The sequence below is a fragment of the Melopsittacus undulatus genome, chromosome 5 (assembly GCF_012275295.1).
Source record: "Melopsittacus undulatus isolate bMelUnd1 chromosome 5, bMelUnd1.mat.Z, whole genome shotgun sequence".
Lineage (NCBI taxonomy): Eukaryota > Metazoa > Chordata > Aves > Psittaciformes > Psittaculidae > Melopsittacus > Melopsittacus undulatus.
This window is the reverse complement of record NC_047531.1, coordinates 3,077,606-3,096,693: the sequence shown is the minus strand read 5'-3', so window position 1 is coordinate 3,096,693 and position 19,088 is coordinate 3,077,606. Positions and strand designations below refer to the sequence as shown.

Below are 19,088 nucleotides of genomic sequence, written 5' to 3'. Positions count from 1 at the left end.
ATGGAAGAGGAAGAGGAGGAGAAGGTGAAACAAAGGAGATGGGGCTGAAGAGCTAAAATACTCAGCATGTGTCTGGACCCTATTCTCTCTCTGGAAGTTTAAATGAGTTGCACAAAGCAACTGAAAAACCACTTTTTGCTGCTTTTCCTCCCAAAAGCTCTTTCCTGGTGTACAGGGAAAGGGTTTCCAACTGTGGGATATGAAGTGTTATGAAGGGGTATCCAAATGAAACTTGGGTCTGAGGAGAGCCTAGATCAATCATTCTCAAGTCACAAAAGACTTGATCCAAACTGTTACCTCAACACAAAATTCTTTCATAACCTAAACCAGCATTTCGGCAAGGCACTAGTCTCTAATAGCCCATGAGTGCACAACCAAGGACCCCAGGTCACGGAGACAATGCTGGATTCATTCACCTGAATGAAAGAATGAATGAATTAATGAATGAATAACTTAATAAGCCAACACTTAATGCACCCCAACAGACCTGGACAGATGATGTAAAACGGAAAAAGTGTTCCTTCCAGGTACAGAGCACTGTTATCCCGGCTTCCTTATGAAATAACTGCATAGGCAAGCTAGCTAAAGAGGGTTTGGCAATATACCTAATATCAAAAGAACAAATTCCATGGGCATTTAAATATATACTTCTGAACATTTTATATTTCTTTTCAGTGTGTTTGAAGAGATTTCTGCCCTTATTACTTCTACAGGAGCCATTAAGTTTAATGACAGCCTAGGTCAGTAAGTCTGAGTCCTGTGACAGGCTGCAGAGTTTCAGAGTCTTACCTTCACCTGAACCCCAACAACACGCTGGTTGGACTAAAGCATCACTTCCAGAAAAGCACCAGCCTCCCCTTGAGGGTCTCCACACTAGAAGAATCTTGGCAGCAGGAGCACCTGTACCTCTACCTCATGAGCCTGTGCCTCATTTTATGACTGGATGTGTCTGGATTTAAGTTACATTTATTTGTCCTTGTTCTGACTTTCACCACCAGGATGAAAAGACTGCATCTGGTTTTGTTTCCCTGCAAAAGCGCTGTAATCAACTCTTCTCTTGATCTTCTTTCTTACAAGCTAAGAAAGCTGCCTGATGGGTATTATTCAAGGATGGCTGACTTTTTCTGTGTGCTTCCTATTGTGTTGGCTGCCCAGAAAGGCCCCATTGAACTAAAGTGCCTGGTGAAAGAAAAAGATGAAATGAAGAAAATGAATAACTGACTGATTTCAGTCTGCTTTGAATGTAACACGCATTGTAATTAACAGAATGAATCTCAAAATGGGAATGAACATGACTGTAGCAATCAGTCTCAATAAATCAAGGTGTTAGTACTGGATGCAGTAATATTTTTCACATGGTTTTGGCCCTGGCAGCACCTCTTTCAACAATAAACCAGGTTCTAGTAATGTTTTCCATATTCCTCACATACTAAAGATTTTTAATACAAACACCACCAAATGTAATCTGAGCTGTTCTAGGACAGCCATGTGGCAAGAGCTCCTTTGGATATAATCAGAAAGCCCTATTTCATTAGCATTGCTCAAAGAATTACCAATTGCTGACACTCCTATTGATGTTTTCTATTTTCCCAACCACTTGTAAGCATTCACAGCATGGCAGCATAACATTTCCAGGCTTCTCAGAAATCATGAAGCAAAAGGAATCTTTCTTTCCTCTCCCCTTCCTTCCTCTCAGATTCCCAAAACTGAAGAAATCATTACGGCTGAAACTATTTCAATGAGAAACATCCTCAGAATATTGCTGATCCATGAGCAACAATATTAACCTAATAGTACTTAGCTGGCAATATCATTCTTCTGTTGAAGGTCCCTTTGGTGATAAAAGAGATTGTGAGAACAAAATGCCTTCTAGGAAGGCTCTATTTAGGGACTGTGTGATGACAGCATAAAATCTTCTGTTGAAGACACTTCAAACAGCAAGAACATTGAGACTACCCTCATTTTCAAAAGTCTCCTCATAAGGATATAGCCCACAGTTCTGACAATCTTTACTACTAGTTTGAGCTCAGTAGCTAAAAAGCCTGAATTTCCTTTTGGGGAACCAAGAATTCCAATCTATTCTTGTGTAAGAAATTCCCGGTTTGTCTTATTAGCCTGAAGTCTGCCAAACATGAGAAGTTATCTTCCTCCAAATCACCCAGTGATATTCTGTATTCTTGAAGGCAGGATTCAGAAAGAGACCTAGAACTGTTCTGGTTGTAAGGACAAGTCTCCTGCTGATTATGGAAAAAAAGGGTTTAAGTCATTCCACAAGGTCGTAATGACTTCTATCTCCAGTACTTGGCACAGAAGACCACCAGTCCACACTTCATCTTTGCAGTGCCTCAAGAAGTACGTGGTAGAGCTGATGTGGAAGATCAAAATGAGCTGTAGCTTTGTACTGACATTTGAGGACCACCATTTGTATCTGGCTGCCACCTGGACTTCATACCATTTGGGTTCAGTTGTCCAGTCAAGTTTTCCATCACCACACATGTTCAATCCACATCTCCACAGCTTGGTTATAACAACTTGTGGGAGACTGTGTCAAAAGCCTTGCCAAAGTCAACATAAGTAACTTCCACAGTTTCTCCCTCAACCACCAAACCAGTTATCACAGTTAACACCAGGCACAACTTGCCCTTCATAAATCCATGCTGATTCTTGCCAGTCATATATTAGTCCTGCATGTTCCTGGAAATGTCTTCCAGGAGGACTTGCCTAATAACCTTTCCAGGAACGTTAGGCTGACAGCTTGTAGTAACTTGGATTCTCCTTGCCCTTCTTGAGATGGAGGTGTGATTTTTGCCTTTTTCCAGACATCAGGAAACTTCCCTGATTATCAACACCTTTCAAACATGACAGGGAGTGACCTTGTAATGACACTGGGCAGTTCTCTCAAGCAGAGCTGGCTGCATCCCATCTGGTTCCACACTTGTGCATATCCAGTTTGCTTATAGTGTGTGTAGTTTCTTTTCCACTTACTGTGGGTAACACTTCACTCCCTCAAACAGTAACAGGGACCTGGGAGGCTTGAGAGCAACCATTGACAGCAAAGAACACTTTGAACACCTCAGCATCATCTATCGTAAGTGAAAGGCTTCTAAAGCATCCACAGGGAACAGACTTTCTTTGATACGCAGCCTCATAAATAAGCAGTAGTGTCTGTGATGGGGTGGTAAACAGCCCTAGAGCTCAGCTACTTGACTCAGACTTAGGCAACTCTCAAGATTTCATCTAATGAAGGAGTGCAGGAATACTCATCTTTCTTAATTTGATCAAACAGGCTTTATACAAGACCCAGGAGGTAAGTCTCTGCAAACACCAGTCCTGTTCATGTCCAAAGTCCTGCAAAAATAGGTAAGCTCAAGTAGCCCATTTACAGCCCTTAGAAACTAAAATTCTTAATAAAGTCCCTCAGGAATTTTATGTAAAAGTGGGAAGCAAAATCTAGATGGAGGCACTTAAAGCATCAAAACTATAATGGTTGAATGCCTACAGCTGCGGTTGACCCTCATGAGAATTCAGAGGATCAGGCCTGACTTTTCTAACTCATCATCACCAATAAATCAGGTTTGACTATTTTCACAGAGCGCCAGGAGCACTGATGGGAAGCGACTGCCATCACACATTGCAGAAGAATCTCTTTAGACAATCTAAATTGTTTATCTTCTCTGCAAGGCTAGCATAATTGATTCCATGCTGGTCACTCCTGAGAGCAGAGTAAACGAAGTGCAGGTTGCCCTAGGATGGAGGTAATGCATTCCTGGCACTGCATACTTTGGCGTTTGGGCTGATGGGAAAACCAGCCTTCTCTTCACCATCCTCCTCCCTCTCCTTTTGCTCTACCCTCCTGCTGCCATCACCGCAAACAAACAACATTGTCAAGATCCAAAGAGTTGTCAGTTTACATCAGAAGGAAGGCGGTGACACGACATGTCACATTACAGCACAGACGCTCCAGCTGGCTTTAGAGCTGTCATCATTAGCAACAAGACACCATTGGGAGATGGTGTAGTTGCAAGTTGGTGTAGACAGGCGTTTGCTCATTACAGGTCTCTGAGATTCTGGAGCACAACTGACTGTCATACCTGATGTAACATGTCAGGTGTCATTTGTGCATCTCATTTCATGACCACGTTCTCTTTTCTGCTTCTGTGCAACTAAATGCAATTAAACGTCTCATATGCTTCTTGATGAAACAACTCAAGCAAACTCAGGAAAGAAAAAAGAAGGAAGTCCGAGAGTAGTCAGTCTTAGAGCATATCAACCCTCTGTCACCCACTCTTTAAAGTGCTCAAACTACACATAGGCAAGCTGGTATGACCACCAAGCACTGCTCTGTGAACAGAGCTCAAGCCTCAGGAGCCAGACAGCTACAGCAACAAGGTGCTGTCCAGCCTTATGAGCTCGGTCTCCTCAGGAGCCAGAGGATAATGCCACACTGAATGAGAATACATTGCTGCCCTCAGAAGTCACCCCAAACATGCTGTCCCAGCTCTGAGCCTGTAATGATTTATTCCATGGCTTGATGAAGTTAAAAGATCCTGCTTGATTCACTGAAGAGCTGACGTTGTTACCTCCTGGGGCAGTCATCATACAGGAACACCTACACAACCTGAGACTGAACAACATAAAACACAAAACCTCCTTGCTAGAAAGCAGTAGTACACTTTCACTTGGCAGGCTATATAGATCTAAGCTATATCCCAGCAGGCTGCCTTCCCTGTTAAATAGATGGGAGGAGGAAACAGATACAAGAAGCATCCTGGAAGGAAGTAACAGAGATGGAGGTGCTCATTAGTATGATTAGCACAGCAAGAAACAGTGAGGGTGGGCAAGAAATGATGTGATACAGATGAGTGACAGTCTTTAGGAGTGCATGTGCTCATAACTAAGTTGGTCTTCCTTGTGTAAGCACACACAGAGTCAACAGGCTGCCTGGGGTCACAGTAGATTGGGTTGTAGACATAGCAGACTATCAAGGACAAGACACCACTGCACCTGAACGTCAGTTGAACGTTTTCATTAGAAACAAGCATTAAAGCAGCCTTAAGAATCAGACTGTGGCTTTTACCCAAGGCAGATCCCCACACTCCAATGAGAAATCCCAACAAAGTCCTGTTTTGGATACTGGTAACACAAAAACTGCCCATAGGCTCAATTCTTTGCAACATAGGCTACTAAGATGGGGCACTACAACTTGGTTTCACAGCTGCTAAGTACCTGTAGGAGTGCATTATCTGACACTTGCTAGTACAAGGTGGGTGAGCCTGGAATCAATGAAAACGAGATCACAGACTATGATTTTTAATGTGTCACAGACACAGACACATATTTTAATGTGTCACAGACACATTAAAAATGAATGTTTCATTTTTAGAATGAAAATCTGCATGTGCAAGGGTGACTTTTAGATTTCCATTCACACAATTTCAATTGACAAACACAAAACCAGGACTTTCCACATGGGTGAAAGCAGCAAATTAAAACCAGGATTTTCTAGCAGCTTTTCATTTCTATTTGCAGTCCTCCTTTAGAAAAGCAGTTTCCGAGTGCACAGAACAAAAGGTTCTCAATTCTCTCCTTCAAACACAGCACACATGAACTTTCTGCAATATCTGCATGGCCAAAGAGCACATATAATAGCAATCACTAGTGCCATATTTGACAGCCAATCATTTCAAATAACCAAGAGAAAACTGCTTTTCTTTGAAAAAGAGTATCAGAGTTCAGTACAAAGGGTGAGATTCACTGCATTTAACTGCAGCACTCAGAAAGTCAATGTGACCAAGTTAGTCAAAGAAGATAGCTGTCTTCAACGAACTGTTCGTTGACATCCATCTCGGAAGTGGGAAGAATTGCTCTTCGGAGGGACTTTTGAGAGTGCTTAGGTGAGACTCCCCTCTTTCAGAGAGACAATGGCTGTTGAAATACATCCTAAGTGTAGTGCACATTACGTAAAGAAGACATAAAGGGGGAGATTTTAAAGTTGGAAGGGGAAATGGAGTATTTTATAGATACACAGGCTTTTAAGGTGTTGTTTAGATGAGGACTGAAGCAAATTTTGACATGAATCTCAAATCTGTTGTTATTTTGTTCTAACACTCTCCTGCTCAAAAATGTGTCCTTGCTATTTTGTTTGCACTTATTTTTGTTCTCAACAGCTTTTTGTGCATTATAATGACAGGTTCTTTATGAAAAGAAGTAATACTCCTACATTTAGAAAGCCAGGAATTGAGTTAATTCAATAGCAGCCAAGCTTATAAGAACAGCTTATAAAATTCAGGACTTCACTGAAGGAACATGACATTTTCCATCAAAATCTGGATGGCTGCCTGGAGAAAGACAACAGAAATGAACCATTCAGGTGAGTATTTCATTGAAGTTGCTACAGAATGAGCCGAATAATTCAATGAAGCAAAATGATAATTAGAAAAGTAGAAATCTGACAATAGGAAAAAAAAAGTCCCTTGTTCTCCCAAGTAAAAGGGCACACACTGAAGACTTACTTTGCTTTAAGTGTTTCCTCTTGGAAATTCCACTGAGGGTCTTCCACTAGCTGCAGTTCTCGTAAAACGCTCCCTGGCTTGTAAGCTGCATTGATCACCATGCTGAGAACCTATCAAAGAGACAAAACAGACAACACCGATGGGTTTAAAAGTAGTCCCTGACTACAATAAATAGGAAACCAGGTACTGCACAGGCAGGAGCATCTTACAGGTGCCTATTTTGATCCAAGGCTGCACAGGGTAAGTTCCAGATGCGATTAGAGGAGGTCCCAGATTCGATGAATGCGCCAAGCATATTGTAGATGACACATCGGCCTGATAGGGTAACTGTATCAAATGCTGCCATCTAACTCCCAAAATCTCATGTTAAGCCATTTTTCTTTGAGACAGACCCTCTCACTCAAAGGAGATTCCATTCACTGTGTCCATAGTTGCTCAATTTAATAGAAAATGAAAATGCTTCTGATGGCTCAACCAGCTACAGTCGTGGAGCATTACATATGGAATGCCAAAAGGGGAATTCACATACTTGAGGCCAGCAATATGTGTCTTAAGTGTCTGAATGCTGCATGCATTGACTGTATTAGCAGAATATTAATGAAGTCTGCACAAAAAGAGTTTGCAGGAGGTGTGCCTGAAACCCAGTGTGTGTCCACTCTTTACAACAAAACACATGTGCCAATCCATTTAATCCAAAGACTCCAAGAATAAAACCAATTCCTGCTATTGGCTAAGGGAATCCAAGATTTAACAGTCTGCACTTGGCCTATGGAGATAAATACAAGAAAAACAAATCTCTTAACAGCAGCAGACCATGTGTTTGAACACTCTGCATTGTATGCACATGAATGACCCCATAGTGAGTCTGAATTGGTTTTGACATAATTTAGCTCTTTACCTAACGCCTGTTCTTAATTCTCTGGGGGTCTGCAAATGATTCCAGCATGATGAGTGTTCAGTTTCCCCAGTACCCATGAACATGGTTCATCAGAGATTAAAAACTAACTAGGTCATACTGCAAAACTCAATGTGCTTTATGTTGAAGGGGTTCTGTTTGTTGTTGGGACTTGGGGGAGTTTTGGGTTTGGATTTTTTTAATGATTTTTCTTTCCTGAGTTGTTGGGTTTGGGGTTTTTGTTCTGTTTTTAAATCCAGCAACCTGAGGATTCACTCACATTTTGAAAACCTTGGATAATCATTTTTAGGCAAGGGCTTCTCTTAATGATGCACAGTACCATGGAAAACAGCAGTGGTTTGAGTTGTTTAGCTAGGTTATTTATTAGAAGCAAATTTTGACTTATTATTGGGCCCTTGAAAATGTTACTCAAACCATACTTCAAAAAAGTACAATTAGAGACACCTAAAGCAATGGCCAATAATAGCACCAATGTCTTATGCAGCTCTGATCATCTGTATGTCTCGGAGCACTGTAAGAGGAATGGCAGGAGCACATTCCCTACCTCACATATGGGGAACCCACCACACAGATTTACCCACAGCTTTCCAGCTGGTTCCCATCTCTTCACACAGCTGGTTACTAAGTCATACAGATTCCCAAGAGAACAAAAGAAAGCTGAGTGAGCCCATCCAGTTGCTCATCTGCATATTTTCTTGCCTGCCTCTCACCATACAAACTGATGGGCACTGGCTTCTGATACAGAGGCACTGAGACTCAATGTAAGGAAGCCAAAGGTGGGTTTTCAAAACACATCAAGTGCCTGGGTAGCTCCTACACTCATTCACAACTCATCAGATGTGTTCCCCTCTTGATCAGCAAATCCAGGGAGTTATTTAATGCCTATGTAAGAGCTTGTTGGGAAAGGTGTCCTTTAGCATGCTTCTAAAACCACCCTACTTGCTGTGGGAAAGCTGTTTGTTTCCCACCAACAGTGCTGTCCTGCTCCTTTATCAGGATGATGGTGTTTGTAGTTGTCAGAACAGTTAGAAAATGAGCAAAAAACAAAACCCAACCCTCTATATAACTGCATGACCATGTCTGGACGTCATCCCAGACACCTAATCAACTCCAGGCCTGGACACTAACAATACTAGGACTTTTCTCCAAGCTGGCTTGCCATCAGCAGGACTCTGTAAACTTCAAATCCAAGTTTTAAAGACTGTTTTGTAAGAATAAACATTTCACTTTTAGGAAAAATAAATTATTTTTTTTAAAACCTCTGGTTTTTACTCTTCTTGTATCTCAAACAAGCCATTGGACTTGGCATTTTAACCCACAGCAGAAGTCCATCAATGTCTTAACACTGTTTCCTTTGAACATTATCACTTTATATTTCAGACTACTAAACACTAGGGAGAAAAAAGAACACTGGTTCTTGTGGGAAATTTACCTTGATCAAAGCAAAACCAGTGAAGAAACCTAGACTAGTTTCCAACTTTCCAGTTTCTGACTTTCTCTGGAGATGGAAAGTTACTTCACCAGATCAGGCTGGTCATACTTTGATCTGACTCACAGAGTTCCTTTCATCTGGAGTGTGACCAGCCTGAGATTTTGGCATGGATTTATTTCATCCCTCTCAATCACGAGTGGTTTGGGTGCATCCAGCCATGCCCTGGAGCAGAGGGCATTAGACGACATCAGTCTTTGCTGTTATGCATCTGTGAAGTTTTATTTTGATGCTGCTGGGTTCAGTAGGTTGGAGTCATAAGCATGATCACACAGCACCACTACAAGCCTCCACTCAACCATATAGGCACCCTGACATCTTAACTATGAAGTTTTCCATATCACAGATTCACAAATACCCTTTTCTGAGCATGTCTAAATGTGCCTGATCCACTGGGCAGTTCACCACCCTTCTTCCCATCATAGCTTCTTGGTATTCACACATTTCCCATCCCTCCACCCCTCACCATTAATAGTCCCAACCCTGGATGAAGCTTTTTCAGGAGGTATAACTACGAATATGCAGTTTAAAATACTATCATAGAATCACAGAATGGTTTGATTAGAAAAGACCTTAAGATCATCCAGTTCCAACCCCCTGCCATGGGCAGGGACACCTCACATTAGACCATGACACCCAAGGCTTCATCCAGCCTGGCCTTGAACACTGCCAGGGATGGAGCATTTACCACTGGGTAACCTGTGCCAGTGCCTCACCACCCTCACAGTAAAGAACTTCTTCCTTGTATCTCCTCCTGTTCAGGAGCCCAGTGATCAGTATCTTCATGAGGAGAAACTCAATTTTCCTCCTTTATCTGAGATATGAGCCCACATTTCCTACCTATCAGGAGATACCCTAACTAGCCTCAGGCAGGAGAGTAAACAAATTATTTTGTTTGGAATAATGGCACATCTGTGGGACAGAAAGAGAAGGGAAAAGAGTTCTTTGGCATTCTTTCGTTAAATGATCCACGATCTAAAAGTGAGCTTTTATCACAATCAAGGTTGTAGCACTTAACTCTTGACATGCTTATGACAGTCCATAGCACTTCAAAACAACATATGTCCAGATGTAAGTTGGAGGAACTACTACAGATGAGCTGAAGTCCACAGAGCAGTCTAGGGGAGGATGTTAGTGAGCCCTCTTGCTGAAATGCAGTTTATCTCTCCACACAATAGAGGTTTCTGCCATTCCAGCACCGTATCTGATCACTAATGATCAGCCTGGCTCAGACACCTAAAGCTTTATGCAAGCTACTTAATTTTCTGAGCACCGTGATTTAATTATGCCAATTTCTCCTAAGAAGTCCTGCTGTACTCCAAAAAATTCCAGCTGCCAATTGCAATAGCTCCTTGACAAATGCTGGCTGATTTCTCCTCTTTGTATCAGCTGGACAGTCACATTACCTCTAAGTCCGTTTTCTCTTTAAAAAGAGAAAAAGTGCCTTAAAATAGCAAGAGCAATAAGCAATGAGGCTAATTAATCTTGACAGCGTATTTCCCGAAGATATAGTGGGTTATAGATCATCTGAAGTCTCAGAAAGACACCTCATTTTGTTTTACAATGTTGCCGTGGTAAGTTGTTGGCATAGATGGAAGAACTGCTCGCAAGTACTTTGTAGATATTCTGACCAAAGAGCTAAATCTAAAGCTGAAAATCCGTTTATTTTAATTCAACTTAAAGTTAGCATTACTTACATAGCTACTATAGGGTCACTGTTTTTCAGCCTAGATGCAGCTGTTGGATGGCAATAGTTGATGTCTCCACTCTATCTGGCTGCAAGTTTCAACTTATTTTCCAAACAAGTATCTCAGGAATGAGATAAGCTTTGCAGCTGATGTTAAACAAGAGGCAGTAACACCTCACTTGCCTCTTGGTGTGAAAGAAACCACAATAAGCCACTGGTCCCACCAGAAACTTGGGTTGGCAGCAGGAATAATGAACAGCTAGGCTTTAAAAAGAAGTTTGGCACTAGATAGCGCAAGAGTTACTTGTCACTCGCCTAAAGCTTGGCATGGATGCAAGGATACAAACACACAGAACTAAAATCAGTATTTTTGTTCATACTTCTAAATGAGTTACAATTGCTCTCAGGATTTTGCTTGGAATCTTGCTCAAGGGCTGCCATTCCTGAAGGTACCCTAACAGATTCCTCCTGCAGAGTTCACAACCTCTGAATCCAACACCAGGACAAAGCAATGGGGCAGAAATCAGGGGGATGCAGTAACAATGCAGAACTCAAGTGCCTGCTCTGTTGGAAAGGAGGTGTTGCACAAAAGCAAACCTATCTGTACAGTTTCCCTCCCAATACCCCAAGTGAGAACAGCCCACACTACTCAAATGGAAAGCAGTGCTCCTACTCCACACTACCAATGGTATCTCCAGAAGCAAGCAGTACTGATCCATAGCTATCTCACTATTAGCATGTAGGTGAGTAGCACCAGTTTATTAGGAGCTGCATCCAGAATGATGCTTCAGTGCATCAATGATGGAGGTAAGGAAGGACAAGATGTTGGGGGAAAAGAGGGCTGAGGAGCATCATGAACAACAATTGTGCTGCACTTTTTGATACAACCCCCGTGGTTGAGTGTGGAGGAAGGCAGAGGATGCATCCAGACCCCCTCCACGCAGACAGGAACAAGGTCTCCCATCACCTGCTGCTAGTGGGGAGAGGACATATCCTCTTGCTTTAGGTAATCCAGGCTGGGGAATGGGGCAGGAGTTGGTTGTTCCAGCTGGTTTTAGTCTGGGGCTTCCATCAGAGCCAAACACAGCAGCATTTACATCACAGAGATTGATGCTCACTGTGAACTGGCTGGTGACTGGCACAGATTTTTAACTAGAGCATCTCAAGAGGCAGTGAGTTATGGCTGGAGACCACAATTTGAAAGGGAGATTTAAAAACAGGTGATTCAAAAAGCTCTCACCGACTGATATTGACTCCATTGTTCCTTCATAGTTGTTCTGTCTTTCTCACCCTCCCCTGTGTGTTGTCAAAGGAAAGCCCATGTATAATTTATCTGTTCTGTAAAAGTTATGCTGATGTATGATTTACAATGACCTGCAATTTTCCTATACAGTAAGAGAGCCATCATTATAATACATTTGCATTCCTGGGGCCACATCAACAGTGGGTGTAAAGCAAGACAAAGGCATCAAGCCCAGCACCAAGACTCATTTGGAGGGATGGGGACCGTTGTGAGCTCTTCAGCTGTGCAAAGCCTTGTGGCCGTGGTCTTGGGCTGGAGAAGATATCTCCTGTACTATTCTCACCACACACTTTTGTAGTACTTTTGGGTGCTCATCATCATCTCAGTGTAGGGATGTCTCCTCTGTCTCTTCTTGCTTCTTCCACATGCTAGGTACCCTCATCCTGTCTGAGCTGCTAACACCTCCCATTTTGGCAGTAGCAGATAGGAACCACATATATCTTCCCTACAGCAACATCCTGAATGTCTTCTCTTCACCCTTTTCAGAACTTGGACTTGGTCCCCATGGCCAGAATGAGCTTGAATTCATCTGTAAAACAGCACTGACCAATGCTGAGCCACTGTCATTGTCCTGCTCCTTGGGAAGTCACTCATGTCTCCAAAAGCAAGATGCCCATGTCTCGTTGACACTACTGCTGCTTCAGCAAGCAATTCTGTAAGGAGGCACACCATGAGAAAATAGGATTTCTGTAGGAAACTCAGATAGGTTTCCACAGTTGTTCCCATTCTTAAGTAATTTGGAGAAGTTGGTGTTATCCTATGAAGCACAGCACTGAGATTCTAGGGGAGAACCTGGCACTGCTTATGTTTTCACAACCCAAATTCCAGGAAGAAAGGAGGAAAAAACATTAGCATAAGTATTGACTGTGCAAGCCTCCTGTTTCCCCCATGTTGCTTCTTCATTGCCTGTTTTTCAAGGAGCAGCAGATTGCTAATGCTCCCCATCAGCAAGCTGCTATGGACTTGCTTTCAAATTTGGCAGCTATCAATTTCTGTTCTGCAATCATTTTATCCTGCTTTCTGCTGAGGGCTATTTTTGACTTGTTTCTTTGAGACCCAAGTGTCCCACCTGCACAAGCAGCTGGATTAGGGTCTCTTCATGGCCCAGCTTTCAACTATGTGAGACAGCCAGCACTGCTGCTGTATAAAGCAGTGCATGCAGGTGATGAGAAGGGAATGGGGACACAGGCGTCACTACAGTACAGGGGTGTTTTCCAACGTGGGGACTGGTTTGGGAGGAATCTCACCTTTCAGGTGTTTCTGTTAAGGGCTGGGATTTGTCTCTTTTCAGATAACTGAAGACATCCTGAGCTGGGCACCGGGGGTCTTGCAAATACATCAGATTAGTAGGATCACAGAATGTTTAGGGTTGGAAGGACCTTAAAAGCTCATTCAGTTCCAAACCCTGCCACAGGCAGGGACACCTTCCACTGGAGCAGGTTGCTCCAAGCCCTGTCCAACCTGTCCTTGAACACTGCAAAGGATGGGGCAGCCACAGCTTCTCTGGGTAACTTCTTCCAGGGCCTCACCGCCCTCAAATAGACACCTAGAAATTCCTGTGCTTTTCCACCAAGGGTAGATGGAGCCCAACTATGCTCCTGCATGCACACCAAGTGCAGTTCATATAGGTACAGACCTGAAAGCTGAAAGTTCCACATTTCTAGAAGACCCAAGTCAAACTGCAATGGTGTCCAAGGCACCAACAGCACCCTGATTATTCAACAGTACCATATTGCTGTCCTCTGCCACCTGCAGTCACCTTGGCTTTCATATGTACATGAACTATAATCTTTGTGGAAAACATTTATGCATTTTTTTCAAAGAAGTTAGCTTTATTCTAAGGCCACAGCAAGTGCTCAACACTCTGGCTTCATCCCAAAGCAAGCACTGATTGGGTCAGGACAAAGTGAAGAGATGGTGGTACTCTGCCATCCCTGCTGCGTGGAATTAACATATCCGTATTGAGCAAGAGCTGGGCACACCACAGCTTCCACTCATCACACCACACCTCTGCTTGGCTTTCTGTCCTGATCTCAACGGTTTGGGCCCCACCAGACCACTTTATATATACAGAGGTGTCATCCACACTGGATCCGCTGGCCCAACAGCATCATGGATGGCAACAGCCACAGAGGTCAGCTTTAGGGACAGCTCCAACAGAACATGAATTCTCTTGCACACAGTTAGACAAAACTTGCTCCCAACCAACAGAACTCCCCATGTCTCAAAAATGTCACCTCTCCCATTAACACTCACACTGCACGCATGACCCTCTTGCAGTTTTGAGTTATGGAAACCACTATAGAGCTCTGGGACAATTTTAGGTACATTGCTCTCAAATTCTGGGGCTGGCAACCCATGCTTTCCCCCTGAAATCCCCCCAAAAGAGAGCTGAGCCATACCTCTTTGAGGACCAGCACACACTTGCCAGGCCCGACAGACTGAGGTAGCTCTGCTATTCTGCCTTTGTTTAAATATGGACCTGAGAAGCAGCGGTGGTTGATGTAGAGCTGGGGGCAGCAGTATCTCCCATTGATGGTGCCTGCAAGGAGAAAGTAGCATTGATGTGTACGTAGCACTTCTGTACAATATATCAAGGGCCCTTCTTCTTCCTCCTACATGTGGTAAGGAGGAAAGAAGAGTAAAGGAGGCACAAAATGTCTTCCTTGAGATAGGAGGTAGAGAAACCTCTGCTACTTGAATCCATCTATACAGCAAAGTCAAGTGCTTTTAATAGCAAACGATTTGGCTGCACACCATACTGAAAGGAGACTCGGGAAAGGATTTAATTCATAACATGACCCGAGGCTCCTTCATAACTCACACTGCAGATGGGTGTGAGCGACTCAGTTGCAACTTGCCAGAAAGGGAATGTATTAACTTCTTCTCACAGATAAAGAATCAACTCAGGGAGAAAATTCAAGTGGAGAGTTCTACAAACCCCTCTTCAGCTACTGTCCAACACAGTGAGCACTGCAGTGCCCTTCTCATGACCTTACATGAGTCTACAGAGCAGTTTACTTTGTCTGGGATAACTATTCTGGGCTCCTTTATAGCCCATGGAGGGAAGTGAGTACATCTCAATGCAGTTCATCTACCATCCAAGTGGTTATCCACTTTTTGGTTATCATACCTAAAAAGAGCCCATTTCTCCCCATTTGATTGTAGTGGGGCCCTGGGATGTTGGCTCAGATGTCAATGTGTGTCCTGCAGTCTGCTGGAATAAAGCGAGTTAAATCCTGCTGAGTCTAAGCAATTAAATAGATGAATACTGCACTCCCAGAGCCTCCTGCCATTGCTAAAAGGGAGAAAAGTCTGCCTTTAGCAAAAGGAAAACCATGCCACAGTGTCTTGATGCTAACACAGGGACCCATTAAGTCCTGGTGTAAGCATTATCATTGATGCCAAATAAAAAACACATCCATCTCCACCAGGGCTTCATTAGCCTGGCCTTAACAACATTAGCTGAAATGGGTAAGCTGCAGGGGGACTCAGATAGCCCCAGCAAGACACAGCATTCACATGCAGAAGACCAGATCCTCACATGCTGTACATCACAGACTCCTTGCAATGTTGGTGGGTCCACACCACCCCTACACCCCTGAGGATATGGTTCCATCTCCCCACCCATATGACACAGTCACTCCCTTTTTGGGGTCATCCCCCCCATAGAAGCAATAGGTCCTTGAAATAAAGATCTTGCCAGTGCTGAGCAGCCTTACCTGTGGTGTCTGGCTGAGGAACTGGGCAGAGGTCATGAGGTATTTTCTCAACAGGCACTGTGGATGGTAACCTGTCAAACAGCAGTTTGGTGTATTTAATAGCAGCAGACAGGACAAAGGGGCAGAACCAGTATTCAGGCTGGACAGAAATGCACCAGCACCTGCCTGGACTGAGGAATGGAGATACCACAAATACAACCTAATTTCCACATGTTTTATCATAGCCGTGCATATTGCAAAAGAAAGAGCCAGATCCACGCCTCCTCCAAAGATATACTCTGGTCTGTAAGCTTTAGCCCAAATATTCATGCTTAATTCCCTTAAATTCTTGTTTCTAGCAAGTACAAGGGCTAGATAGGGAAATGCCCTCCTGGTACATGTCCGTCTTCCATAAGCATGCCTTACTGGCCATCAGACACTGGCTATGCAGTTCCAGCTGGTAACAAACCTCTATTATAAAGACTAATATGCTCACAAATATTTCAAACTATCCTTTTGTCGATTCTGCTGCAGTATCAGGGCAGTAGTTACCAAAGTCACTCTGTGCATTATCTCCCCTGGAAGACCTGACGCATCCCTGTAGAAATAACACCTTAAATAACAAAAACTTACTGCTTTTCTGGTTGCACAACTGCAATTCTTCTCTTCCTTCTCACTGCAAAAATGAAGCAAGGAAGAAAAAAAGCACACGTTTTTACCCTTCTGTCCTATAAAGTATACCCATAACGCATATTAATGCACTGACTATAAAATGACTTGTAACACAATGAAATGGTACTTAATTACTATCGCCATCTTTTCTTGGTATTTTTTTAAGTCACTACATCATTAAAACCTACTTTAAAGATCTAATAATACATTTAATCCTTCCTCTGGAATGCTAATATTGTGCTTTATGGGATCAGTGTAGAAAAAAAATTAAGATAAAACCACAAATATCTTTCCATACAGAAACACATATGGGTAAGATTACATTTTACAAGCATGATTACCTCCAGCATCATTTATCCCTAGCTATAAATTGCGATAAGGCTGCATAATGTTGCCATAGCAGTATTCTCCCAAATTAGGCCCCGGCTGCCTGATTTTTAACTTAAGCATATTTAACTCTTCAAAAGGGTTGACACATTTTAAAATTTGCCTTTCAGATGTTAATTAATATAAACAGTGAGGGTAATTTTTCATCTGGTGGCTTGAGACTGGAGTTGGGTAACTTCTGCGAGGAACAGAATAGCACCAAGCTACTGAGCACACATGAACAGCCTTCAAATGCAAATGGAAAGGGAAGAAATTCATCTTAATACGCACTGAAGACAGGACAAAACACTATAAGGCTTAATTATGCTGGGAGAGATGTAAATTGAATACTAAGGAAATCTCTGAGCTGATAAGGGCACTGAAATAACAGGGTAGATACCCTGGGCAGGAGCAGAAACTCCCTTGCAGCAGGTCAGAAAACATCTCTCATTTTAGATGGAGCAGATCCTGTTTTGGAGAAGAAACAATTGGATGGTCTCTTTATGTCCATTCCACCCTATAGTTCATGGGGATTTTCCCAATTTGAGGTTCTATGTCCCTAATTCACTCAGCTACACAAGTGAACTTGGGTCAGCACAATAAAACTTGGTTTCACTCTTACAAACCCATCACAAACCCACAACCTGCAATCTCAATCCACATAACAGTGCAATCTCAAACCATGTAACAGCCTTTCCTAGTGCAAACAATCCCATTTTTTAGAGGGACTGATCACACAGGCAAATGCAAATCACATAATACCAGTGCTGCAGAGTGCTGCAGAGTCTGGTCACTAATTAGATGTATTGCTCTTTAGTTACAGTACACTTACAGCCTGCTTACTAGTATGCTTGTTAGGTGGATAGTTTCAAGAATGGGATTATGGACATAAGACAAACTCCCTGATATATATGTTGATGTAATACCTATGCTGCTTGAGGTTTCCATGTACTTACAAACAGCTTTGTGTGGTGGAGTTAGGTTGTAAGCATTCGCTTCACACCAGCCAACGGGGAAAATGTCCATAGACTCTACATCAACTATGTACTCTGGAGAGGGCATCTGTAAACCTATAAACACAGATTTATAACGTAACTTAGACATGGAATACCAAGCTCAGAGCCATTGGAGCATTCATCATGAACCAAGCGAAGCAAATGATGGAACACGTGAAAATAAATCTGCATCCCTGCATCAAAATCAGGCCCCATTTCATCCTCAGTTGTGCACAGACAGCAATGACAAGGCTGCTGCATTTACAGTGCAATGTGATTCCAGAGAAAAGCCCCATGAAGAGTACTCTAAGGATATGCAGCAAAGTAGCCAAAAGCCAATAAGGTAAAACATGTGTGACTTTCCCCAGCAGGATGGGCTGATCGACTCTTGGGGTTTTTGTAGAGTTCACAAGTTAGCCAAAGTTGCTGGGTGCTTGCTGTTAAAGATGTACATAAGGCAATGTGATGATACGCCTTTACACCCCAGTGCCCCTCCCCTGAAGCATTTTTGTGTGGTTCTGCCCTTAAGACACTGTTTTTAAGGGTGGGAGATGGCCATTCTTCTGCCTAGAAGTGCCATGAATTCTCCTAGGGCACTTCACTTACATGTAACATGAACCGATCACTCAACAGAGGAGAGGCAATATGAAAGCCCCAAGTGGGACACATGCACTAAGATCTTTGCCATAATACTAAATCCAAAATCCCACTGAAAATTTCTGCTTAAAGCAAATACAGTTTGGTCTTTATGTCTCCTTTAGAAGACATTCTCCTGTCTTGGTTTATGTGGGTCATACTCAAAAGCCCATTGCAGCAAATGGAAATATTCCTGCTGGCTTTGAGTTATTCTGAAAACAACTCTGCTCCTGAGCCGAGACATCATTTAATTACTCCAAGTCCTCTTGCACTGGCACAGCCTGGCCAGCAACTTCACCCCCCTCTGCCATTCCCACCCTAGGACCTACAGCTCCAGCATCAGTGTGAGATGATCTCCTAATAAAAGAGACCAAAGGATCAGCAGTTTCCCCTACTGCATCCTTGCCTTCACATCTGTTACAGCATCTTTGTCTCCTGCTTCAGGCAGCAGTGTTTGACTGTGCACAGCTAGATAACTACCGGGAGCTCCCCACTAATGAATGTTCATCAAGGGCTTGCAGCGTAATTGAAACAGTAATTGAACTTTGTGATGGGAATGGCATTGAGACTGAGATGCAGCATTTGGATCAATCTTTTCTCTAGTAATAAACTTGGTGTGCTTTGAGAGTGGCTGCATGAAAACCCAAAGGAAGGAGGTAAATAGGTGCTGGTGCTCACAGTGCTGGAGGAAGTAATTAAAAAATGAAATCATGATGTCTGCATAGATTCACAGGTGTCTTCATGGTATTTTTCTGAGCCCTGCACCATGGTTACACATTATAAACTGAAGAGAGGGTTTCTATTCCACTGG

General features: G+C 42.9%; 1 protein-coding gene across 1 annotated transcript in view; it reads right to left on the bottom strand.

Annotated features, from left to right (window-relative positions):
* SFMBT2 (Scm like with four mbt domains 2) overlaps window positions 1-19,088 on the bottom strand; it is a 96,462-nt gene that overhangs the window by 7,480 nt on the left and 69,894 nt on the right. The window contains exons 11-15 of the mRNA XM_034063096.1: window positions 17,599-17,716; window positions 16,242-16,280; window positions 15,630-15,700; window positions 14,310-14,449; window positions 6,513-6,622 (exon numbers count right to left, since the gene is read on the bottom strand). Coding sequence (XP_033918987.1) covers window positions 6,513-6,622; window positions 14,310-14,449; window positions 15,630-15,700; window positions 16,242-16,280; window positions 17,599-17,716 — 478 coding nt within the window. The remainder of the gene's footprint in view (window positions 1-6,512; window positions 6,623-14,309; window positions 14,450-15,629; window positions 15,701-16,241; window positions 16,281-17,598; window positions 17,717-19,088) is intronic.